Source organism: Brienomyrus brachyistius, chromosome 1, assembly GCF_023856365.1.
Source record: "Brienomyrus brachyistius isolate T26 chromosome 1, BBRACH_0.4, whole genome shotgun sequence".
NCBI classification, from domain to species: domain Eukaryota; kingdom Metazoa; phylum Chordata; class Actinopteri; order Osteoglossiformes; family Mormyridae; genus Brienomyrus; species Brienomyrus brachyistius.
Genome location: NC_064533.1, coordinates 53,247,278 through 53,273,334, shown reverse-complemented (window position 1 = coordinate 53,273,334; position 26,057 = coordinate 53,247,278). Strand labels below are relative to the sequence as shown.

Genomic DNA, 26,057 nt, shown 5'->3' with positions numbered 1-26,057 from the left:
TGATCGGAGATCGGTCATTTCGGAAACGTTTTTCGGATCAGACATTTTCCTGTGCGGCCTGTGATTTTTTTTTTTTCTTTTTTTTTTTTTTTTAATCAAACGCTAGATGGCGTTACCTTCCCGTTATTAGTGCGACCCTGGTGTGTTTTAGTGTAGGAAATTTCAGTACCACACTTGAAACGTGAGTTTCATTTACAAATGTGTTGAAGTCTTGTACAAAGAAAATAATTTGAAAATATATGTCCACGTATCATTAGTTTTAAAATAAAGATTTAATCTAGGAACGTGCGACACATCGAAATAGCTTTTCCTGTGAAATTGTACCATATTCATAATGATTATTCTTCTGCATTATTCCTACAGTAGCTTGTTAAAACACGGGTGTAGATTTGTCCAATATACGGTTTCTACCAAATCGTGGTACAACCATGTTTGTCTAGGAGGGCGGGGTTTTCAGAGCTGATTTGGTCCCTACCAACGTTGAAACCAATCTTACGCTCTTGTGTTAAAGATCATATTACTAATAATACAATTTTTTCTGACAGTTAATTTTTATGTCATGCTTACATTTTTTAAAATATGTAAATAAAGCTGCAGAGTATTAAAATCGGATATATAATGCTATTTTGCTTTGTGCACAGAAACCCTTACTGTAGTGCATTGCACTACAAGCCCCATAATCTCTTAGACTTTAATAAATACGCATGCGCCCTGGCCGACTGACGTAATCGAAAGAGATGTGAACCGTGCTGGAGGTGCGATGCGAGGTAGACGGACCTGGGGACAGCTCCTGGTGCTGAGGCAGGATGGCATCGCTTTCACTGGGATGCGGATTTTGAAGTCTCCTGCGCTTGTCGTATTCTCGCTCAATAACGACATTATTGCAACTTTCTTGTTTCTTTAAAGTAAATTTACTCTTTTCAAAAAGTGTTTAATTTATATCGTACTATTATTAAATACCGAATTGGTCCAAAAAGATCCAATTGGAATATACTGCTGCAATTGATTTTCGCAGGACGGCACTGGTGTGCGGCGGCAATTTTTTTCTATTTCCATATATGATGGTTCTGCATACATGTTTTTCTGAATTGTCTGCGCATTAATTCTGGTTAATTTGACCTGCCTGGATAGAAAGAGATGGCGGATGCAGCCGAGTGCGGCGTGAAAGTAATGTGCCGTTTCAGGCCACTGAATCAATCAGAAATCTCCAGGGGAGACGCGTACATTCCTAAATTCAAGGGCGAAGATACCGTGGTCGTAGCGGTAAGTTCCTGTAACAATTTTCGCTTTTCCCTGTACTGTAGATCATTATAGACGTACTGAGCGCTTTTGCAGTTTAGGTGATAAAAATGAATTGTGATTCAAAAAGCGGACGGACGGAAAGGCTCAGTCCCAGCAAAGCGCAGCGGTGCGCTTAAGCCAAGCATTGCGCAACATGTGTAGGCACTTTTTAGACGAAATCATTCCGTAGGTATCTGTCAGGGATTGCTTTTTAACTTATACACCAGTTTGAAAGGTAAAATAACAGCATTTGTTCGCAAAATGTTAGGTAAATATGTTGTGATTTTGTTTGTCTTCCTCAGTGGAGCTTTGTATGCGCTTTAATTTGTATCTGAACGGACAAAGCGAGATGAGGTGCTTTATACAGACCTCTCTATAGTGTACAAATATACAAAACTTGTAATATACGCATGGATACGGTGTTTATATATCTATTTGTCTATTTATCTATTTTTCTATACATCTATATATTTTTTTTCTCAAACGTAAAACAAAGAATGATCGAAATAAAATTTAATAAATTAAGCTTATAAAACAAACTACCAAGTTTCCAAATACACACATTTGTAATATTTCATGTTTAACGTTGCAGATTAATGTGGATAATATTCGTCATAGTGGACCACAATGTGGCCATGTTGACACTTTTCTTATGGCTGACACCTTCCATGCCTCTGGAAAAAGAAGAATGAATGCATACACGATGTCAAATTTACTCAAATCAGGAACGTGGGCATTTGCCTTCCAGGACGTTTTTCTTTGCCTCCCATTGCAGCTTGGTTCCAGGCTCTGATATTTAATCGGAACAATAATTTAAATGATCCTGAAAACATCTTGATTTAATTCAGGTCTTATCGCTCATGTTGGTGCCATTTTTTCCATTTTTAAATTACATTTTAAATTACACGGAAAAAGCTGTTTATTTCTTGGTTATGTGTTCCTCAGTGTGTTTGTGTGTGTGTGTGTGTGTGTGTGTGTGTGCTGTTGACATCTCCACTGTGTTGTTATAAATGTCAGTATAACTCTTTAGTCATCAAGTATGTCAAGTATTAAATGTAACATTTCCAGTATTTCTAGTACTGTAGGCCTGTTGTTTAAAATCAGTGGGGCAGTGGAACAGTTGCATATATCAGCAATACATCAGATATTACTAAACTTTAATATTGATAAACAGTGCCTATCAAAAGAGAGCACCAAACTCCCTTTGACAAATAAGTTATTAATTACAGAAAATATTTGATGCATAATAATAATAATAATAATAATAATAATAATAATAATAATGATAATAATAAACAATTTCTGTAAAATAGCCAAAATAACATAAAATACCATTTCTAAATTCAGTAAGCATACTATCCATCAGTATAAGGAGGGCACTACCCTGTTAAATATAATTTTGGGGGGGTGGGGGTGGGGGGTATAAGCATGAATGAAAGTCAATGCAGTAAATTGTTTGGACTTTAAATGTATATTTTATTTAACTTGATTCATACCTTTTCCTCTTCTTGAACCAGTGGTTGAACTATGAAAGGCTTTCCAGTGACATTACAGTGCAGTTACTGTGTTTGTCTGACCTGTGTGTATTCGGTGTCTGTTTCTGTCTGTTTCTGCCCCACATGTGTGGATCTTGTCTGCGGCCTGCTGGTTAGCGTCAGAGCTAACATGGCACACAGTCAGGTCCAGATGCACAGTTCAGGCTAAGGGGCACTAATGAGAAGGTGCTCCTTCAGTAATAGTGGGAGGACAGCAAGGTGACCCTCCCCCTCATCCCCTGACACATCATGCCTTTGTCTGGACAAGGAGAAGACAAGGGCTTAAAGGGTTTGGGAAAATGAGGCTGGAGGGAGGAGAAGCTTTCAGATTAACAGTGGAGAATCTGGATCCATCAAGGGCTGCAGGCTGTTGGGTTTTCTCTCAGCTCAGCTCTGTTTTAGGGAAACTCTTATTAGGACAGTGTCTGAGTTCACCAGGTTCTCCAGGTATAAATCGATTGCTAAGAAAGAGGTGACAAAGTCTTCTGATGATGCAGTGATTCTCCTTGGAAATGAGCTAATCTCCCCAGATCCAGATGACATTTTCAGGGTCTGGAGGTGGAAAACTATCACAGATAAAATAACACTTTACCACTAACCTGCTTCCTAAAATCCTTAAATAGTGGAGGCAAGTCAATTAAGCTTTTATTTTAGTGATGACTCACACATGACAGGAGAAAAATGGACTCTCGTTTTAATTAGATTCCTATTGCTAATGCAGCTGAATTTAAGGCAGATTTAAAAGGTTTCTGGGTGTGTTATATGGATTAGGCAGTACTGAATTTAAGGTGCATTATAGATTAAAGGCAGAATTGTCATCACAAAACCCATCTAATGTCATGTTACCGAGTACACTGTAGAAGCCATTTACCTTACAGTCGTCACATCAGCTCTGCACCCACATGTGGCCAGCAGAGCCAATTTAGAACCCTAATAAGTCAATTAGTCCAATCAGGAACAGCGTGGTTTATGAACTGAGGTGCCTGTGGGTTGGCGATCAGTCACCATGGAAACACAAATAACCCAAACCTCGTGTTTGCCCTGGTTCGCCCTCAGCTCGCGGGATTCACATGAAGGAGACCCTGAGGACAAACGGAAGACTCAGTCAGGGGCTAAATTGTTAAAGCACTGACTCTCATCTGGCTGATTCAGTCTGATATCTGACACCTTTGGGAATGGAGGGCCTGGGTAATGGCAGAAATTGTTTCACAGCAAAGAATAAAACGCCAACCGTGTTTCCCTTAATGGAGAACTGAGACGGGAACAGGCTGTGATGGTCCCCATGCCATGGGCATGTCCTCCAGCCCATGCTCTCCATTAGACACACAGCTGATGGCAAGCCTGGGGTGTAGCCCCCTGGAGCAAATGGTGGTTAAGGGTCTTCCTCACGAGCCCAAAAGCGGCATCAGTCTGCCAGCCCTGGGATTCGAATCAGCAACCTTCCAATCACATGCCATTGGTCTGAGATGGCGTGTATTTTCGGAAGCCCATCCAGTCAGCTTCACACCATCTTAAAATGGATGGACAGCACAGGAGAGAGAGAGAGAGAGAGAGAGAGAGAGGATGTTTGACATGTTGGCGTGCTGCGAGCGCCTTTCAGCCCAGCACCTGTTCCCTCACGATGAACAGCCCCCCCCCCCACCCCACCCCCCCAGGCTTAAGCCTGCGATGACAATGGCAGCAGTGGGGCACCCCTGTAGCACTCGGGCATGTGTCGCTTGCTGTGCAGTACCACTGTTGCTGGGATTGCCCGTTTGGGCACGGCCGTGGACTTTACGTGGCCTCTCCTTATGTGTGCGGGTTTCCTCGGATGCATGCCGCAGGTGAACCGCCCATTCTGCGTCTGTCCTTGTGTGTGGGTGTTCCATCATATGGATCGGCATCCTGTTTGCCGGGTTCTGGGCCATATGCCCGCTGCATTCTGGGATTGGCTCTTCATTCCCAAAGGCTGTCTGTGCCCACTGAGCTGGCAGAGTGTCCAGAAGTTCCCTTTTCATAATTAATTTACTCTCTTGTGTTCAATGTGACCTTGGGAGTGACAAGGTTCAATAACTTTATTTAAAATATTTGTTCATAAAATTTTAGCTGGTGATGCATTGGCCTCATTTGAAAAAAGGAGAGCTGCACTGGGCTGAATAATGGGATTGTCAGGATGTGGAATGTTCCAGAAATGGGCTGTTCTCCATGCCATAATGTAATGTTATTGATTAGGGCATTTTGTGTATTTCTATGTTACTGTAATCCTTTGTTCTTTAGCTATGTCTGAGCCAGGATATTTTAATGAACAAAAGAAGGATCACAAATTTTCTGTTGTCCAAAGCATTTCATGGCTGTTTGGATTAATGATTAGGGGGCATGACCACCTTTAAAATATTGAAAGAAAATACTTTGGTTTGAGATGGAAACAGTAATGATAATATTGAACGGAGTCTCCAAGGTACACAGACATAGTATAATTGCAGTGATTTTTTGATTATTTAGTGAAGATGATTTGGCTTGAAGTTTGGCTTCAGTTAATGTCCAGTTTGGCAAAAGGACAAATACATAGGAGTCATTTTTGCGTTTTTTTTTGTTGTTTTGTTTAATATATATATATATATATATATATATATATATATATATATATATATATATATATATATATATATATATATATATATATATATATAAATGTCATGTAGGGATACTGAAGTGATTCGATGCAGAGGAAGAGCTTGCACGATAAATGTCTATTTTCAGTTGAAATCTAAATTACAGTGTATCAGAGCACCATCTAACATCTCTGCAAATGGGTGTTATGCTCCTGATTTGAGTACAAAAAAGCTGTTTCAGTTGCCGATGGTGATTTTTTTTTTCTCAGTCGAAGGTGAACGCTCATAAAAGACTGTTTGAAAATGACTTGTGGAGAAAAAGCTGACAAAGGCTACGCCTCTAGTGCAAATGCCTTGTTTGATCTTTCTGATTGTGATGATTTTCAAAGTCCTTCAGTGGAATTCATCGAAAAAAATGGGTGGGGGGGGAGTGATGTGACTGGAGGTGATTTTATTCCTTCTGGGACCTCCATTGTGATGCTCGTCTCCATGGCAATGGCAACACACTGTCATTAGGTTTGATTGCGGGACCTTGGGTGAATATTTATGTTCACGGAGGTAGTTGACACAGTGTCTGAATTGTGCTCAGGCATGATCCGGAATGATTGTCTTCACCTCTGAATGTGTCTGCCATCGATTCTGAATTCGCCGATTAATTCAAGAGACTGACTCACGTAATTGTGCTCAACCGTTTGGTAAATTGATTTCACACCAAAGATAACAGAAAATATCCACAGACATCTATAGAACATCTAGGGGACCATATACAATATCATCATTTAGATTATGAATAGGTCTAAGTAACCCATGTTATTAGGCGTTACTTTATGGTTGTTTTGTGAGACCAGCTGTTCCCCTGTGATCTCTGTTCCCTGAGTGATGGAACAGGGATCCATCACTATGGAGATGATGAGCATAACAGCACTAAGATGTTGAGCTCCATTCGCCCTGGTATTCAGTAGCTATGATGAGGCAGCCATGAGCTAAGATCTGTCCTGCATGATGTGTGATGGATGTCAACCCTGTTTTACTCTTTGAGGAATGCTGTTGGACTTAGACCATATGCGGTGTTCTACAGGGTATGATGCTACTTTAGCCAAAGGTGGTTGAGGTTTTACTGGGTAGATGAAGAGCTTTCATTCTTTGTGCACGTGACCATTTCCGTGTCCTTGCTAAGTTGCCGTGGGATACTTAGAGTAGTCAGAGTGGCTTCTCCTTGTGGGATACGGTTCCTATGGCAACCCATTTTTTTTTGCTGCGATGGTATGACCTCTAGCAGAATAATGAAACATTGAAAAAGAGAGAAGTTATTGTTTTGTTTGGGGAGGGCAGACATTTAAAAGGCACATTAACAATAATTTCCCCCAGGAATCTGCTGTTTTAGGACATATCATGCTTCAGGCCTTAAATAGAGCTTCTCGGTGGTGATCCATCAGGAATATTTTGAATAACCATTTACTCATGTGGGGTCTGCAAAATTCATACCATGTTTCAGTCCCACAGAATGTATAATAATGCTGGGACTACATGTCAAACTGGAGTAATGAAATATCTTAACAGGTTTGGGTTGTGTGACTAAACTTTGTTACCAAAGCCAACCCAAAACCAGACGTTTGGGGTGGGAGCGGGGGGCTCTGACACAGATTCAGGAGCTAAAACGTCTCCTCTGAAGATGTGAGATGACCAACCCCCTACCCCCTGAGTCTCTCTGCTGTAGTGGCTGATTAATTCCCCCTTTACTGATGCTGTTGCTCATCTGTGATTGTTTACTTTAGATACACTGATTCTCTCCAGCCTCCAGGCTAATATGACCTGCTCTTTTTCTATTGCATGGCACGGAATTACAACACACTTTAGATGGGCAACATTGAAGACAGCACTGCTGAATGCATGCATGCTCACTGCACACTTCTATGTACCAGGAGGACGTGTATGGAATTCCTGCAGCTGTAGATCACATATCCTGCGATGGGACTATTGTGTTGCACATGCTGGTTACCTACTGGGTTGATGCTCTTAGTCTGTGGCTTAATGTCCGTATTATTAGCCCTGAGCTGATTGCCACTTTGGAGCACAGTATCTGTAGATGCTGGTTCTGGGTTGAATTAGGACCTGTTCAACCCAGCAGGTCAGACAAACCCAGTGACCTTCAAAGAATCCACAGGGTGTCTGCTTATTGCATTTCCAGTCCCGATGGATTCAGAGTGGAGAGAACTGCATTAGTGTTGCATCTTCTGAAAGCAGGATTGAAAAGGATTATCAGGTCCTCACAAGAACAAAAGCAACAAGCATGTCAAAGCTTAGCCGGAGCAGGATGTACTAAATATTAACATTTTAGTGCATTACTGTGTAATCACTATCTGTATCACTCTTGTGGTTGATGGTTCCTAATCAGTTATGATCCTAAAGGACTAAGAAACTTCACAGTAAAATTTAAGGTTATTGCTGTAATTGTTTTTTTGAATACTGTCTCCAGCTCTTGGTTTCTTCTCAGTGTTTCCCGATTATTCTGTATTCATCCAGTCATTTTACGGTCATCTGTATTCTCAGCAACATGGAGCTGTGTCCATTTCAGGGGTGTCCACTTAAATCCCACTCCTCTTGAGGCTCCTCCTCACAGATTCTCATTGGTGAGTGCCAGACTGTGTGATTGTAAGTGGTCGCTGGTTGGCTTGGCATCAGGGTGACTCATAGGCACCAGCGTCTGTTCTGGGCTCACCTGCCAACGCTGAAGCTTTAGGAAGATGAGATATGGTGGGAATCAACCTGAGATTCAAGAGACCTCCCATACACATTAAATTAAGGGAGGAATCGCTGTGTCATTACATGCCTTCTGTTTATACATTTTTTGTAACATGCACAGTAATTGGTTTGAGTGCCTTCACTAGAGTCGTCTTTGAGTCCCGCAAATGCTGTTTTGCAAATGCTGTCACCTGCCATCTTCTCCATTCATCACATAATGAACAGCCTGTGAGACTTCAAATAACATTAGTTTAATTGTTCTGTAACAAAGTTTTGGGGTCTGTACATATCTTCCCCCATAATATCTGGGCCAGCAGGTAGGTGAGGCATAGAACTAGACAGGGGGTTGTGTGGATTTCGGTTGAGTATCTTAGATTCACATACAGAGTAACTTTGTCCTTCCTACAGAGCAAGTCATATGTTTTCGACAGAGTCCTACCCCAAAGCACCACCCAGGACCAAGTCTACAGCACCTGTGCCAAACAGATCGTCAAAGGTACCCCCTCTCCTGTTATTTGATTGGTTATTCTTCTTTGACTGTCTACAGCCAGAGCAAATTGCTGCTGTACCTCTGAAACAACATTGTAATTGGAGGCACTTTGAAATGGTGGGTTAAAATGGGGTAGAATTTTGTCAGTGAGAGGTGGCAGCCTTTTGGAGAATTTCCACCATTTTCAATGCTGTTTTGCATCCTGGTTGAAGAGCTTGAGTGACTCCTGACGCGTGACACCGTGTTTTTCGACCAGCTGGTCGTGTGTAGAGCATACCACCCGTCTAGGTGTCAGCTGGTTGTATTTTCTATGCTTCACAATATGACTTGGTCATTCCAGATGTCCTGGAAGGATACAATGGCACAATCTTCGCTTACGGACAGACGTCTTCAGGGAAAACTCACACCATGGAGGTAGGTGTATGTGGCCCCCTCAGCTCTGGTCCATTATAAACCCTGGTTAGAAGTCACACACACAGTTCATATATTCCTGTGATTGTGGGGACTCTCCATTCATTTTTATGGGCATAACCCTAATCCTACCTATGACAGCCCTAACCTTAACCATAAGTAGCCAAAAATAAATACAAGAATTTTTGGTTTTTCGATTGAATTTACAGATCTTGGTAAAATTGTGATTTTTATTGTGGGGACCTGAAAAATGTCCCCACAAGCTATGAGGTATCAAGTTTCACCACAATGTAGGAAATACAAACCCACACACAGATACACACAGAGACACATAAAGACACACACGCCAACATACGCACTAACAGAATGACTGATTCATGGCTCTGTTTTCTAATGCAATTACAAACATTTTTTATTTATGACTAGGCAGTTACTATAAATTAAATTATGCTCGGGGAAGTCACATCATGAAGCGCAAATCACTGGTGATACTGTATTAATCTGGTTGTTAAATCACATTGGCTTTAAAGACGGATTAAAAGCAGATCACCTTATCAGGGCTGTAAGCAGCGTAGTTTCTGTACACAGTGTAGCAGGTGTAGCCTTTGGCTCTAAGAAGTATTATATTTTACAAAAAGCTAGTAATTCTGTGGTTACTTGGTAGATGTGGGTTGCCTAAGCAGGTTCATTAAAGCACTGTCCACTGTGTGAAGCTTCCCCCCAGCCAGTCTGGGAAACTCCATGGCTGCTTGTTCTTCTGTCATTCTGGGAAAACCCTCAGTGGTGAACTCAGAGTGCGCAGCACTGTGGCATTTATTAAGCCTGTCATGCATGTGCTATGAACATTCCTCCTGTCTACAGTATATGGATGAACGCATCGATCATTCGGAAAAACAAACCCAATAAACGTTCACTCCCACACTGGTTCATCTCCACCGCCGCGCCACGATGCATCGTCTGTTCTTCGCGTTTTAAAAATAGAGCGTGCCGAAGAGCCTCTCTGGGTACTCTTCCAGTAGAGCGCCTCCCAGCAGGTATTCTCGTGGTGCTTTGGTGTATCAGGACCAAAGGCAGAGTGGGGGGTTGTGGTGCCGCGTTTCCCAGCAACGCCAGATTTCCATGGTGCCAATGATGGTGGCCGGGCCAAAACTCCCAACAGACATTGCAAAAAAAGGTAATTATCCCTTCCATCAGATCTGTGGAGATCGCCATGGGGATGACAAGCCAGTCTGCCTGAAAATAGGTCAGCCGTGTATACGAACCAGACATTAAATATGCCCCTAATGGGAATTCAGTGCCTGTACATGAATGCCTCTCTGCAAGCAGGACTCTTATTGGGGTTTTGTGCACTCAGGAGTCTATGGAAGCTGGAGGAACCATTGTGGAGTTCATTTTGCATCATAATATTCATTGCTTATGTCCTGCTGTACCATGGAAATAACTGGGTGTTATTTGACACTGCTCGGAGCAGTGCCCTTTAACAGGCCTTACCAGATCCTGCTATCATGTCTGACCTGAAATATGACTAGAAATATGACAATAGCTAGGGGAAGCTATTGGTTACTCTGCTTGTGTCATGACCTTAAGCGTAAAGGAGACCCTTCTCCAGACAGCAACATGTCAAACAGATCATTCCCTCTGTCCCCACCCCAGGGCAAGCTCCATGACCCCGAGCAGATGGGCATCATCCCCCGCATCGCCCATGACATCTTTGACCACATCTACTCCATGGACGAGAACCTGGAGTTCCACATCAAGGTAAGCGCTGAGGTCACTGAATGTTCATCCTATAACTCTGCCGTTCATTTAGAAATGTATTTTTCACTTGTCTTTGCACAGGTTTCATACTTTGAGATTTATCTGGACAAAATAAGAGATTTGTTGGACGGTAAGTGGCAATGGTTCTCACACTGGTGTTTGGAGGAATAACTACAGTTTGGAAGAACGACAGGTATTGACCCAACTTTTTCTTCTTCCTAAGTGTCCAAGACCAATCTCGCCGTACATGAAGACAATAACAGAGTTCCCTATGTCAAGGTAGGAGAACACCTGTAGGCAAATGCATCTCACAGCTTCCAAATTAGCACAATCTTGGGAGCATTAAGTGCTCCACTTGACGCTCTTAATTCCATAAGTTCAAAACAAGATGTCAAATGACAGCATGTCAGTCTAATTGAGGGTCAGATTTCATTAAAGACTACGTGATGACTAGTAAATACATTTAAGAAGGTGGTTAAGTGTATCATTGATACAGGGCTGCACGGAAAGGTTCGTCTCCAGCCCTGAGGAGGTGATGGACGTCATCGATGAGGGAAAAGCCAACCGACACGTTGCTGTGACAAGTATGTAGACCCCACAGGCACATGGCAGATTCTCACTGCCCCGACTTCCATATACAGTAGACACCTCCAGTCCTCATCTTGCCAGAGGAAGCTCCTTTGGATTGGAGGATGATTGCCGGGAAGATCAAGCCAGTTGTAGAGCCCGCATTCCCCATAGCAACATCAGCCTGAATCTATATATACAACGACTTGGAGGCTTTAATGAACATAAATTAGCAGTTATGTTTGTAGGTTACTCAATCATTTCGTATCTGTGGTGGCTATGCTAGATGTTCCCAGAACATACACCTTGTGTTTCCTTCAGACATGAATGAGCACAGTTCGAGAAGTCACAGCATCTTCCTGATCAACATCAAGCAGCAGAACGTAGAGACTGAGAAGAAGCTGTCCGGGAAGCTCTACCTGGTGGACCTGGCTGGTAGCGAGAAGGTGAGGATGGTCCACCTGGCTTTGCTAATCTGATTTTGACCATTTGGTGGCCAGGAGGGGTAGATTGAGTCTCTGTCAGGGTGGCTGGGTGGGGGGGGGTATCAGAAACTCGACTGCTGAGATGATGCCTCCTCTCTCATTCTCTGGCATTTTCAGGTCAGCAAGACGGGGGCAGAGGGAGCTGTGCTGGATGAGGCCAAAAATATCAACAAGTCCCTCTCAGCCCTGGGGAATGTCATTTCTGCCCTGGCTGAGGGAACTGTAAGCAGTCCTCGCTCTCTCCATCCTCCTGCTTTCTCTCTCTCTCTCTCCCTTTCTCTTTCACTCCCCCTCTCCCTCTTTCTCTCTTGTCCTGCCTTCCCCAAGGATTAAGACCATATTTGAGACATGCACAGTTACACTGGTCCAACTTGCAGTGAAATGTAAGTCTGGCTCACTGCTGAGACTGAGCTAAAAGAGAGTATAAATAAAAGTTAAATCAAATTAAATAACAAATATTAAGGGAGGGGTTAATATGCTAAAAGCAAAGGCTAAATAGGAGGTACACAGAAGGCTATGGGTAAAAATACTATTTAAAGAGGCAAATGTGTGCAAATGTCATTATATACAGTTATGCAAGTGAACTATGATGTGGAATGCTGACATAAGCTGCAGTGAAGCGGGAATAATAATTAACGTACATTTATAAACAAGTCATAGAGCATGTCTATGCTGAGAAAGCCGATGGCCTGAGGGTAGAACCTCCTTTGGGCCTCTCTGATTGGCCCAAGAGGAACGTCCATTCCTCCTCCTGATTAGCAGGTTGATTAGCATGGTCAGCATCTGCACCCAGGCATGTTGTTCTACACTAGGATGGAAGGTAATGGCTCCACTTATCTGTCTGGGTTTCCATACGTGACCTTTGACTGGGTCGAGGATCCAGGCTGGATGAAAATGATGCAGTGGGTATGTGACCTGGACTGATTTGGAGCCATTGGCCATGGCAGTAATCTGGAAATGTACTTTTAAGGGGGCTGCTGATATCTGCACATCAACCAAGATCATTTTTTTTAAATATTAAAGGCAGATGGTATTCTTCATGTTTCCAAAATGTATGTGTGCTGGTTCCGGTAAACGGAACAAGGATCAGAATGCTCCAGAAGGGGTCTGATCAGTGACAGCAATGTCTCCCCATGCTCAGAAAACCCACGTGCCATATAGGGACAGCAAGATGACGCGCATCCTGCAGGATTCACTGGGTGGGAACTGCAGGACCACCATCATCATCTGCTGTTCGCCCTCCATCTTCAACGAGGCTGAGACCAAGTCCACGCTGATGTTTGGGCAGAGGTGAGCACCACTGCTGTCGAAAAACAGAGGGTGCGACACGCTAACATTCTAAAGGAAACCCACAAACCTTTCAATAAGAATTCTGAAGGACCTGATGTTACCAACCTCTATTTACAGTGACAGTCAAACGTCTGGGCATACCTACTGAAAATCATAAGCGTACAGTACCTCAAGGTTATGTAGTAAGTATTATCATGTGAACAAGTTAATAGATGCAAATGACCTGGCCCCCAAAATCCCTTGACCTAAACTGTATTGAGCTGGTTTAAGATGAGCTGGATCAAAGAGTAGAGCCAGGTAGCCAATGTGTGAACAGGCATTATGGAAGCTCCATCAGGACAGTTGGAGAAGTATTCCAGGTGGCCAAGAGACCACAGTTTTGGAACCTGTTCCATGGAGGGCCGGTGCGGGTGCATGGCCTCTCAATCAGCCATTAACCGTGGCTCCCCAGGACTGGAGTTGAGAACCAGTGTTTTATTACTGGCTGATAGAGAGGTCATCCCAAAACCACCCACACCGGCCCTCCATGGAACAAGTTCCCCACCCCTGGTCTAAAATCTAAAATTGAAAATTTCTCTTCGTTGTTGCAATATGTGATATGTGTCACTTTTTTGTCTCAATGCCTTTTACTGTAAAGTGAACAGCAGCTACAATGCAGACAAATGTACTACAAGCAGGTGTGTCCAGACCTTTAAATGGTTCTGCACTTTCTGTTCCATCTAAAACTAGTATCATTTGTCTTGTGTTATGGAGCTCTGTAACTTCTTTAATGGCTTGAGGCAATTACACCTCACAGTAAAGTTTAACGAGTTCTAAAGTCTAAAGCCTCATTTTAGCGCTGATGAAGGTCTCTGCCTCTTCATTCCTCTGCAGAGCCAAGACCATCAAGAACACAGTGACTGTCAACCAGGAGCTGACGGCCGAAGAGTGGAAGAGGAAGTACGAGAAGGAGAAGGAGAAGAATCGTGGCTTGAAGCTCATCATCCAGCGGCTAGAGATCGAGCTGCTGCGCTGGAGGAAAGGTGAGCGAAGGGCCGGGAACGAGGCATTGAGGGGAACCGAGAGTGGCCAGCATGCGGTGCAGTGCTTAAAGAACTGGACAAATTCTGGGAAGGGGGTCCTGTAGTTGTACACAGGAGAGAGCTACCTCATCTAGCAAAGATCAATATATCCATTAGCTTTTACATTTCTTATTTCATGTCCTTACAGTTTTTGACTTGGGAATGTCAGTTTCTCATGTAGAACGTATCAGACTAGCAAATAATCCTCTGAGTAAGAGTATATGACATTTACGGGATCCCTGAAGATCTGAGGAACACAAGGATATGAAAACCAAGCATAGATAAAGGGTTAATGACCTTATTAAACAGAACGGCAGCCATTGCCAGGGCTGCCTGCCTTCTACATTAAAGACACGTTTCTGCAGTCTCTTGGGTGCTTATCGCTGGGCCATTTCCTCATCTGAATGGACAGGAAGCCGAGGCTAAAAGATGGAGCGAATCATATCTGCAGCAGCATTGGATTGTCTTTGAAAAGAAGCCACCTAAACCCTGTTACACCACAGTATCTGTGGTCAGAGTTACCATAGAAATATGCAGCTGGGTTGGATTTTGTTTTGGTACCAGCAGTTGGATCACAGTCGCAGCACTGTGCAGGGAAACTGCTGGTGAACCATTCAGCAAGAAATTCTTAATTAAATATCTATGTTTAGAAGCTACTTAAAGGTAAAGCAGTAGGACAGTTGGTTCGGTTGTGTAACTTGGGGGACTGATTTAGGAGGGGGGTCAGTTGACTTGGTGAGTTGGCATAGTTTGGTGAGTTTGGAGAGCTGAGTCAGCAGCAGTCACAGAACAGGGGCCACATCCGGACCAGGACAGATCGGGAAAGGATCGGGACAGATAACCACTGACCTGCTGACAACTTGCCATGCCTCCACCTGCATGCCTGTCCCTCTCCCAGTGCTAGGTTCTGGCTTCGGCCCCGCTAACACAGGGTGGGGGATTAGCTTCGACTACAAAGAGCAGACAGGTCCACCACTTTCCTATTGGGCAGGGGGTGGGTGGGGAGGCCTTTGGCCACCATCTCCTGTGGCAGTGCTGCCCAAATTCTGTGGAATTTAGTGGATCAAATTTTTATCTCAATCTGATGCAGGGCAGCTCAGAACCACGAAGAGACGATGACGAGTTGCACGGTGTGGCAGGTGGTGTCTCTACCTCTATCTGTCCGGTCACATGCTCAGGTTTAAATGCCACCAGACACCCCTCCCCCACGCAGCCCCCGCTGCTCCGGTGTATGCTGGCAGGTGTCATTATCAGCACTACTGAGTCTCTGTTGTTGTTGCTAGAGTATTTAGGCGATAAGCACCCTGTCTTATCTCACTCTGCCCACACAGCAGCAGGGTTTTACTGTGTCACTTTCCATAATTCTTTGGTTTATCTGCTGTAATATAATCCAGCAGCGGTGCCATACTTGCATCTTGCGGCTGTGAGATTTAGGGTCATGCTCAGAAGGAAGCTCACTCTGTGGCAAGGGGAATGAATGGAACAGAAGTATGAATGGATCCCAGGCAGGCGCTACCTACTGCCCCCTGCAGGTGAGTCTGTGCCCAAGGAGGAGCAGCTGAATGCCAAGGACCAGAAGAGCTCAGAGCTTGGAGAAAACACACCTGTCATCAGTGCTCTGAGTCCCCCCAAGAACCTGCTGTCTGCTGATGAGAGGACGAAGTATGAAGAAGACATTGCTGAGCTTTACAAGCAGCTGGATGACAAGGTGGGGCAGAGGGGGGTTTGGCAGTTTGCCCATCGTTGGTGGATGATGTCATGATTTTTTGACATGCCCAATAATATTGTTATTGGCTGCTGACTCTATGGCCTCTTTGGAAACCTGTTAGCTGCCCCATGTGATTCTGAAAAGTCACATATCAAAGTGGTGATTGTCAGACCTTTTTCCACAAAATTTTCAGTCCTCTTTCATGTCAATCCCCCATATATATATATATGTGTGTGTAAGTTTATTTTATTATTATCACAATTCAGTAGAAATAAATGTTTAGCTTGGCATGCTAAGACCCCCGAGAGGATCAGATCGTGTTTTGCTTCTGTCATATGCACGAAATCCCACTTTCCCAGAAAATGATGTTTTGTGAACGATGAGCAGATGCCCTGCGGGTCTGACGTGTGCAAACACTCCCCAGGACGATGAGATCAACCAGCACAGTCAGATGGCCGAGAAACTGATGCAGCAAATGCTGGACCAGGATGAGGTGCCTCTTCATTCTTTACATGGCAGTCATGTGGGGAGGGGGCTAGAATAGGGGAGACACAAACAGCAGAATATTCCAGAAAAGACACAAAATTATTTTAAAATGTGATTAAATTGTAGCTTAAGAATGTTTTCTTAATCAGAACTTTCCATTTTCATGTAACTGATGCCATTAAAATCAGATTAAATAAATTTGGAAACAATGGAAGCTGAGTGATTATCACTGATTCTAAGCTCAGTAATCTGGTGTCTCTCTGGACGGTCGGCTCAAAAACACTGATGCCATCTGGTGGGCGTAATTGGTACAAAAGAACTTAATCTTCATTAAACAGCAGCAGTATGGGTGGACGTTAATGGTTCTTTTTAGCATGCATGTGATTAATTTACCCTGCATTAATTTAAGGGACATTGCAGTAGAATATGGTGGCTTACAGTGTAATAATGTTTATTGTGAAATCATGGTGTGCAAACAACCGCGTCTCCTGCAGGTTCTGGTGTCGACTCGGCGCGACTACGACAAGATCCAGGAGGAGCTGTCGAAGCTGCAGACAGAGAACGAGGCAGCCAAAGAGGAGGTGAAGGAGGTGCTGCAGGCCCTGGAGGAGCTGGCGGTGAACTACGACCAGAAGAGCCAGGAGGTGGAGGACAAGGCGCAGGCCAACGAGCAACTAGCGGAGGAGGTGGCACAGAAGACGGTGGGTGTGGGGCTCGGGGGGGACACAGGCTGTTACAGAGAGCTGGGGGGCATACAGGCTGTTACAGAGAGCTGGGGGGCATACAGGCTGTTACAGAGAACAGGGGGGCATACAGGCTGTTACAGAGAGCTGGGGGGGGTGAGATTCGGGGGGATACAGGCTGTTACAGAGAGCTGGGGGGGGGTGAGGTTCCGGGGGATACAGGCTGTTACAGAGAGCAGGGGGGCATACAGGCTGTTACAGAGAACTGGGGGGGGTGAGGTTCTGGGGCATACAGGCTGTTACAGAGAGCTGGGGGGGGGTGAGGTTCCGGGGGATACAGGCTGTTACAGAGAGCTGGGGGGGGGTGAGGTTCCGGGGGATACAGGCTGTTACAGAGAGCAGGGGGGCATACAGGCTGTTACAGAGAGCTGGGGGGCATACAGGCTGTTACAGAGAACAGGGGGGCATACAGGCTGTTACAGAGAGCTGGGGGGGTGAGATTCGGGGGGATACAGGCTGTTACAGAGAGCTGGGGGGGGGTGAGGTTCCGGGGGATACAGGCTGTTACAGAGAGCAGGGGGGCATACAGGCTGTTACAGAGAACTGGGGGGGGTGAGGTTCTGGGGCATACAGGCTGTTACAGAGAGCTGGGGGGGGGGTGAGGTTCCGGGGGATACAGGCTGTTACAGAGAGCTGGGGGGGGGTGAGGTTCCGGGGGATACAGGCTGTTACAGAGAGCAGGGGGGTGGGGAGGACACAGGCTGTTACAGAGAGCTGGAGGGGTGGTGTTTAGGGGGGATGCAGGCTGTTAGAGAGATCTCCAGAGTCGGGGGGTGGGAGAGGGGTAATTGGCTGGGGTGTGGGGTTTGAGCTGACTGTGCTCTGCATCGGTGTTCACAGGCATCCCTGGCAACCATGCAGAGGGAGCTGACCCAGCTGCAGGATGTCAGCTCCCACCACAGGAAGCGGAGCGCTGAGGTCCTCAGCCTACTGCTCAGAGATCTGGGCGAGATTGGAGCTATCATCAGCACCAGTGACACCAAGGTGAGCCCCTCCCCACTTCATGCCCTGATCATCAGCACCAGTGACACCAAGGTGAGCCCCTCCCCACTTCATGCCCTGATCATCAGCACCAGTGACACCAAGGTGACCCTCCCCCCATCCCAGACACACTCCAATCATGAACACTGTAATGAAAAGCTATCTTGGAGAACAGGCAGGGGGTGCCGTCTGTCTAATAAAGGAGAGTCATGACTGGTCTCATCGATTCCTACCACCTATCCTTTCTTCCTCCTTAGAGGAGGAACTTTTCTTCCTCCCTTGTTTTTACTGTGACCCTCAACAGAGCATGTGTCTGTGTGTGTGTCTGTGCGCGTGTGCATCTTTGTGTGCGTGTGTCTGTTATTATGCGCTGTCATTTCGAACTTTGACCTGTGTGTGTGTTTCAGGTGCGTAGGGAGTGACTGCCATTTCTCTTTTCTGAACGTGTGCTGTATGCTGTTATTTGGATAGGGAGCTGGGTATACAGTTTGTCATTTTTTTTTCTTTGCACTAAGGTAAGTTTAGGTGTGGGTTGCGTTCGGAAGCTGGGTTGTGTTTGTCGTTTTGGCCTTAGTCACTCCTGAGTCCTTTTGCACCGGGTTTATAGAAAAAAATACCCCTTTGTCCATCATACCCTGTCGTTCCCTTACTCCACTTCCTCTTTCCAAACATTCTGTTACTCCCCTCCTCTAGACTGGGGCTCGTAACAGTGTGTATTTGTGTTTCATTATTCATCTTCCTCTCTGCTCTCCGCTGAAATAGCAGATCCTCCTTCACTTCCCCCAGGGATCTGTTTCCTTCCTGTCCCTGCCCCCTCTCCATGAACGCAGTGCTTAGCTATTAGAACCCCCCCCCCCCCTCCCCACATCATGCAATGATTTTGTTCCCTATCTGCTGCATCTGTCACGGTCAATTCTCATGCCTTTGTGTAGAAGTATTAGTGTTATTCTGCATTTGCTGTGTAACCCATGTGATCATGTGCAGGTAACGGAGCCAAGCGGAGCCATTGAGGAGGACTTCACTGTGGCGAGACTCTACATCAGCAAGATGAAGTCAGAGGTGAAGTCGCTGGTGAACCGCGGCAAGCAGCTGGAGACCTCCCAGGCTGACATCCACCGCAAAATGCAGGCCAATGAGAAGGAGCTGGCTGCCTGCCAGCTGCTCATCTCCCAGGTAACCACCAGCAAGGGGTGGAGTCACTCAACGGGGAGGGGCTTGCTTTAATTTAAAGAACGATGGGGCTGGCTGGTTGGTTGGTGTTAGAAGAATCCAGTGTGGAGCTCTTCTGCTTAATCATCAACCCCTCCTCCATCCCCAAAAGCATCAGGCAAAGATCAAGTCCCTGACAGACTATACACAGAACGTGGAACAGAAGAAGAGGCAACTGGAGGAGAGTCAGGATGCCCTGATGGAGGAGCTGGCTAAACTCCATGCTCAGGGTGAGACCTTCAGGCTGCCACCAGTTCTTGTTAAAGTTGCCCTGCCGCTAAATCCTCATTTGGGTACCAAGAGAGCAAAATATGCTTCAGCAGTGCAGCCACACAAAATGACACCTGTAGGGGAATTACAATGGATAAATTTACCTTGTTATAATAAAATACAGTTACACATACACTGCACATGGAGAGTGGTATGACTCTGATGAGTAAACTGACTTTTGAAATTCCTGCGTATGCATAAAATTGGAGGTTTTTGACAGAGAAGCTGTCATGGATACAGAGACGTAAGAGAAATCCATCTGCAGTTGCCCTTTAAGAGACATGTCACATGCAACAGGATGACATCACCTCTGCCCTAGAACTGCCACCAGCTGCATGTGTTGTGTCCCACAGAGAAAATGCATGAAATGTCAGTGGTGGACAAGGAGAAAGAGCATATGAGCAGGCTGCAGGACGCGGAGGAGATGAAGGTCAGCGTTCCCCAGAGAGCCAGGTTCACTGTGACTCCCGTGCTTGGGAATCACAGTGCCTTCTATTGTTGATGAGTGGCTTGTATGATGCTGGTTGGATCCCAATTTGGTAATAAAATTAATGCTAATGCAATTAACCCTGAATTCAGGGATATGATGAGCAAAGCTGTAATTGTAATTGAGGAGGATGATGGGACAGTTAAGGGAGAAGCAAATTTTTTCATCCTTAATTTAGTAAATTAATTATCTCCTTCATTTCATTAAGAATGGTGTGGTCTGGGTGATGACATCAGAGACATTGGTAATTCAAAACAAGATTATTATGTAAATTATTGATGCCACAGGTAGAAATGCTGCTCTGCCCGAGAATCATCACTTGACTGCAAGTACGGTTTTATCTAAGACCCTGGACGGCTGCTGTCTGGATGAATGGCAGTCTGGGGAGGCAGGGGTGGAAGGTCTATAACCTATGACCTGTGTGCTGTCTAACCACTCCCCCTACCCCCCTACAGAAGGCCCTGGAAGAGCAGATGGAGAGCCACCGGGAGGCTCACCAGAGGCAGCTGAGCCGGCTGCGTGATGAGATCGAGGACAAGCAGCACACCCTGGACGAGCTCAGGGAGTAAGAGGCCCTGGCCTGGCTGGACTTTCACACTGTCACCTTCTCACTCACCCGTGCAGGTCTTTGACTCTCACTCTCCTTAAGCCTCAACCAGGGTCTGCAGATAGAGCAAAGGAAGCTGATGGCCGACAATGAGAAGCTCAAGGCGGAGGAGCAGGAGAAGGATGCGGAACTGCGGAAGCTTCTGTAGGTGTCTCCTAGATGTCCACACCTTTCTGCCATTACTGGTGCAAGATAGAAAATGACTCTTCCTGATTAACTTACCGATCATCTCCCCATGCTTCAGTCTGCTGGAGGAGAAAAGGCAGCAGGCCAAAGAGGACCTCAAAGGTCTCGAGGAGACTGTGGTAAGTGCTGCCTTAGGACATCAGGATTTACCTATTACATTTGTTCATTGCCACTGATATTAGACTCAAACCTGATATTTGTATTTAAAGCATCTTATAATTCAGGTTTAGAACATATATCAAGAGTAAAATCTCCTTCTAGGAAGTTTATGTCCTTCTGCCCCATGCCACCTGCTCTCCTGTACATCCACCTGCAGATAATATGTCAAAGGAAGCTTAGGGTGAGGCTCATCTCTGCTTTCTTTCCCTGAAATGCTGTGTTCTGTTTTTGTACAGTGTAGGGAACTTCAGTCCCTCCACAACCTACGAAAGCTCTTTGTGCAGGACCTCACCACCCGTGTCAAGAAGGCAAGTCATCACATCTTCTGACAATACGCAGCGGCTCTTCCTGCGCTCCGTGGTTGATGAAGAGTGTGGTGTCCTCAGCGACGCGCCCCCTGGTGGTGAATGACATTTCCCTCCGTTCCTCTAGAGTGTTGAGCTGGACTGTGATGATGCGGGTGGCAGCATTGCCCAGAAGCAGAAGATCACCTTCCTGGAAAACAACCTGGAACAGCTCACCAAGGTTCACAAGCAGGTAGGGAGACCATGGTGAACAGGAATTGTCACCGTAAACATGTGATTAACTAAACAGGAAGCTGCAAAGAAACATATTTTGATTGTAAGAGTATTTCTAAGGGAAATTAACTCCCTCCACTGATAAAATGAACAGCAGAGGTGGAGTTATCAACAGTAATCAGCAGGTGTGTGTTTCTGCAAGCTGCCTTGTGGGGACGCTGGATCACCACTTACATAATTAATTCTGAAGAGTGTGGGTGTTATGAAAATGAGCAGGGCAACTGTGAAATCTAAAAGTGATTCAGACATTAATAGAAGCTGGATAGAAGCTAGAACTCTACAGAACCCTGGTCAGATTGCCACATTGCTGGTCACTGGTTAGGTCAGTGCACCAGTTATGTCACTACGCTAACCTGCGGAGCCCCCCTTTGGCCCCCAGCTGGTGCGGGACAATGCGGACCTGCGCTGCGAGCTGCCCAAGCTGGAGAAACGTCTGCGTGCCACGGCTGAGCGCGTCAAGGCCCTGGAGTCGGCCCTGAAGGAAGCCAAGGAGAACACGGTGCGCGACCGTAAGCGCTACCAGCAGGAGGTGGAGCGCATCAAGGAGGCCGTGCGCGCCAAGAACATGGCCAGGAGGGGGCACTCCGCGCAGATCGGTGAGAGGACCACACCACTAGGGGAAATAAAAATCAATGATCTAGTTCTACTATATAGACACAGTGCTGAAACATTGTGGTATCACCCTTCTGCATTTTCACACCTTCCAGCACCAGTTAAATTATGTCAGTTTAACGTATAGGCACCTGTCTCCGGGAATGACAGTCGGCGAGTATGGAAATGGGAAGTGAACTCTTTTTTTTTCCACAGCTAAGCCCATCCGGCCTGGTCACCACCCTGTGGCCTATCCCTCCCCGGGCCATTGTGTCCGTGGAGGTGGGGCCGTCGGTGGCCAACAGCATCGCCACAGCGGCAAGTAATGGGCTGGGTGAGTGTCGAGAGGACACTCTGAGGCGTCTAGCCAGGTGCCTGTCTCAAAAATGGTGAAACAATGCAAAAAGTGTCTTATTTGTGGTCTGAAACTGTTCAGCACCCAAGACTTGAAGAATAAACTATGAAACAGTCAGTAAGACAAATGGCAGACCTTTCAAAATACTGCACTGCACACACAAATCAGAGACTGTTTACACTAAATTTAACACTAAACAATGATGAAATTCAGATACATTGCACACACTTTCTACACACCACTTGGCCTGTCTGCATGTCTTTGTACTGCTGGAGGAAACTGAAGTATCGCTTTCTCAGCCAGTATTTACATGGTTAATATTTATAATTCATGTAGGCAATGACTTTGCTGTGAATTAATGAAAGACTTCACTAGAGGGCGATAAAACCTCAAAATAATGGCTTTCTCCCACAAATCCTTTTGAACTGCAACGAAGTCAGTGATGTGTTTACTGTGGGATCTTCCTAGTGTTAGAGCAGGGCTCTCCAACTCTCCAACGGTCCTGGAGAGCTACTACCCAGTAGGTTTTCTATCCTACCCGGCTTCTGATCAGCCACACCTGTTCCTGGTTTATACTTGAGAACAGGTGTGACTGAGTTGGAGACCCCTGTGTTAGAGCATAGAGCACAAAGCAATGGTACACTTTGGACAGGACATCTGTCCAGCGCAGGGCAGGTACATGTATACACACACACACACACACACACACACACACACACACACACACGTGTTTGTATTCACATCTTTAAGGGGACTCTCCATATCTATGAGAAAAACCCTAATCGCAACAATTACAACCGTAACCCCTACCCAGCCCTAACCTTAATCAAACAAAATAGAAGACTTTTAGCTTTTTTAGTTTTTTGATTGCAGTCACAGGTTTTCATAAAATTTAGTTTCCCCTTGTGGGGACCGAAAACAATGCCCCGCGAGGGCAAAATAACGGATTTTACCACATTGTGGGGACATCGGAGTCATGGGGTCATAATGGGAGTGGCTTCTCACCTGTCATTGTCGCTTTCTTCTTCTGCAGAAGGGGATTCCGGGCCAGCAGTATTCAGAAGGCTTGCCCATTGGTACAATTACACCCCCCACATACCACCTGACCTGAACCTACCCCCCCCCCCCAATCACACACATACCCCAAATGATTCATTACCTCAACCACGTCTCAGAGGCTCAGCAAGTGTCTTGACTGACGGAAGCAAAACAAGAACTATGGACCAAACCTCCACCTTCTCACCTTCAAGTCCCTGGCTGGCTGAGGTTCACCAGATGGAGAAAAATACTGCCTGCCTCTCCAGAACCCCTGCAGCAGCTTTGACTCTCCCGCCGTCTGAGGGTCCTAGTCACTGGTGCTATTCTTGGTGACTCCCATGTTCAAGTTCAAACACCTAGGGGTGGCTTTGTGGTTTCTGTGGTCCCCCCACACCCCTATCACCCCTCAAATGTTCCAAAAACTAAACAGTTAGAGTCAGAAGATGCCACAGCAGCATCTCCTAAATAAAGAATTCCTTAATGTAATATTTAGTGTAGTGACTGTTTGTCTTGGGGGGCCCATGCAAATGCGTGGTTTGAATGGTGGTAAACACAGTCGCAGCAAACACCCACATTTCTGATTGGTCGTTCGTGTCATGTGACCTGCCTCCCTGTCTCGTGATTAGATTTCTTTCTGGAAAGCTTGTCATATGGTGATACCAGTAAATCCCCCCACCCCCAAGGAACAGTAACCCCCACCTATCACAGCCACTTCATTAAGAGAGAATTTAACGTATCTTCAGAAGGAAGAGCAAAACATGGAATACAATTGCTGAGGGTTTAGGGTTTAGACCTGTTGGACACTGGCACCCTCAGGACGGGCACGGGGGATGTTAAATCTTCCCTGATTGGTGGGAAATCCCCCCACTCCCGCCTTGTCGGTGACAAGGATCTCTCTAGCAATGAGGTCAGGAACGTGCTTCGAAGCCTCTTGTGTCCACCAGAACGGACAGTTTGTTGTTTTCGTTATATTTGCACAAACTTGATTTATCTGTACATTTTATTTTGGACTAATTTCTGTTGCTTTTACATTTTAGTGTATTTTCAGATGGATGATTGCGTTTAATTTATTCAGCTGTAATTTTTTTGTCCAGATATTTATTTAGCACTTATATAAATGTTTACAAAATGTTCTTATCTGGCGCAAGATTGAACACGGACCTGTTTTTATGTGCATGGGTGTAAGGCGCATGTTAAAATCTACGGGACAGAATTTTTTTTTTTATACCTTTTTACTTCGTTGCGTTTTCATTTGACCGCTAGAACGATACAACACAGAATGGCTGGACCAGTGCTATTTCTTCATAATATTTAATCCTAATGGTTCCTGTAATATTCAACAAAAGCCAAAGTATGACTCCTTATAGCTGTGTTTTCTGGAAGGTTTACTATAGATGGGTACGTTTGATTATAATGGCAGTGATGCTGATCAGCAAATCAGTCCATCGTGCCGTGAAAAGAAAAAAGGTGGAATTTTAATTGATGAATTTATGGTCACGTTTGCTATTTCTATGATCCCCCGACTATGAATTATACAGGATCGCTGGTCATTAGGACTCCGGGTTTATTTTTACACGCATGCGTGTACGAATTCTCATGTAGAAACTCGCCTGTGCTGATTAAATGAGTCGGTTAATGTATAAAGGTAATTTGTCTTTTGACAGTAACCTGACCTTGGTCTACATGCATATACTACTGTGCACTTACAGTTACTTCACACGACCTTACATGCCTTAACTGTGGACCTGCAGCCCCCCCACCCCACTCAGCAACCGGTCTTCAGGTTACGGACTTTCTTTCGATTCTAATATTTTGTACCTAAAACTGGACTGATCATATTTGTTCCTGAATGTAAATTTGTCCTGTTTGTCAAAACAGTATAAATCAAAGCATTTTGCCTAAAAATGTACTTGTCATAAATTCATCTTGTTTTTTCTAAACAATGGTTTTCATGTTGGTTATTAATCCTCCTAATAGCCCCGACAGGTAATCATTACTAACAGTTTCCTGTTGTCTGTTTTCACACTTTTTTGCCATCACTTAACAGGAAATGAAACTGTCACATGCCGGCATTTCCTAACGGCATCTGGGTGTTAGTCTCTGACATTTTCTATATTTACAGAGATACTTTATAACTCCGTTCTTATTTATTTTTCATACCTTTATTAAAGTATGTATCCGTTTTATTCACGTCTGTTTTGAGATAAGGTTGCTCGTGTGTTGTTCGGCGTATCTGCCTGTTTTGTTTCATAAGTGAATACTGAATTTAAAGGCAGGCACCTGTTGGCCATAGCTCCAATCAGCCCTGTGCCGTCCAAAGACTGAAATGTAACTCAGACATTCTTTGTGCTGGCTTATGCCTCCAAATCATGTGTCGCAGTGATGTTTGACCTTAACTTTGAGGTACAACTTGTTAAATAAACTTGCTGAACATACTTAAGAAAGTCT

General features: G+C 45.1%; 1 protein-coding gene across 4 annotated transcripts; it reads left to right on the top strand.

The window, feature by feature from the left end:
• The first annotated feature begins 743 nt into the window (after positions 1-743).
• On the top strand, positions 744-26,054 carry kif5c (kinesin family member 5C). 4 transcript variants are annotated; one of them, XM_049029191.1, is made up of 26 exons: positions 744-1,263; positions 8,558-8,645; positions 8,980-9,053; positions 10,704-10,808; positions 10,890-10,938; positions 11,032-11,087; positions 11,305-11,392; positions 11,697-11,821; positions 11,978-12,082; positions 13,002-13,150; positions 14,024-14,172; positions 15,744-15,919; positions 16,344-16,412; positions 16,900-17,106; positions 17,989-18,132; positions 19,114-19,302; positions 19,451-19,568; positions 19,962-20,038; positions 20,551-20,660; positions 20,745-20,846; positions 20,947-21,007; positions 21,284-21,355; positions 21,480-21,584; positions 22,005-22,221; positions 22,433-22,550; positions 23,605-26,054. In XM_049029191.1, the coding sequence occupies exons 1-25, from the start codon at positions 1,138-1,140 to the stop codon at positions 22,540-22,542; spliced, it is 2,871 nt and encodes a 956-aa protein (XP_048885148.1). In that variant the 5' UTR covers positions 744-1,137; the 3' UTR covers positions 22,543-22,550; positions 23,605-26,054. The 4 variants fall into 4 exon arrangements, with proteins under 4 accessions (XP_048885148.1, XP_048885154.1, XP_048885140.1 ...); XM_049029197.1 differs by having other exon boundaries at positions 22,433-22,587; XM_049029183.1 differs by lacking the exons at positions 22,433-22,550; positions 23,605-26,054 and having other exon boundaries at positions 20,554-20,660; positions 22,005-22,399.
• Positions 26,055-26,057: the final 3 nt, after the last annotated feature.

Excerpts from the sequence above, each read along its gene's own strand:
- kif5c (XM_049029174.1), top strand. The coding sequence starts at position 1,138 with ATGGCGGATGCAGCCGAGTGCGGCGTGAAAGTAATGTGCCGTTTCAGG. Across the intron at positions 16,413-16,899 it reads AAATGCTGGACCAGGATGAG|GTTCTGGTGTCGACTCGGCG; the intron begins GTGCCTCTTCAT and ends CGTCTCCTGCAG. Across the intron at positions 21,585-22,004 it reads TCACCAAGGTTCACAAGCAG|CTGGTGCGGGACAATGCGGA; the intron begins GTAGGGAGACCA and ends TTTGGCCCCCAG.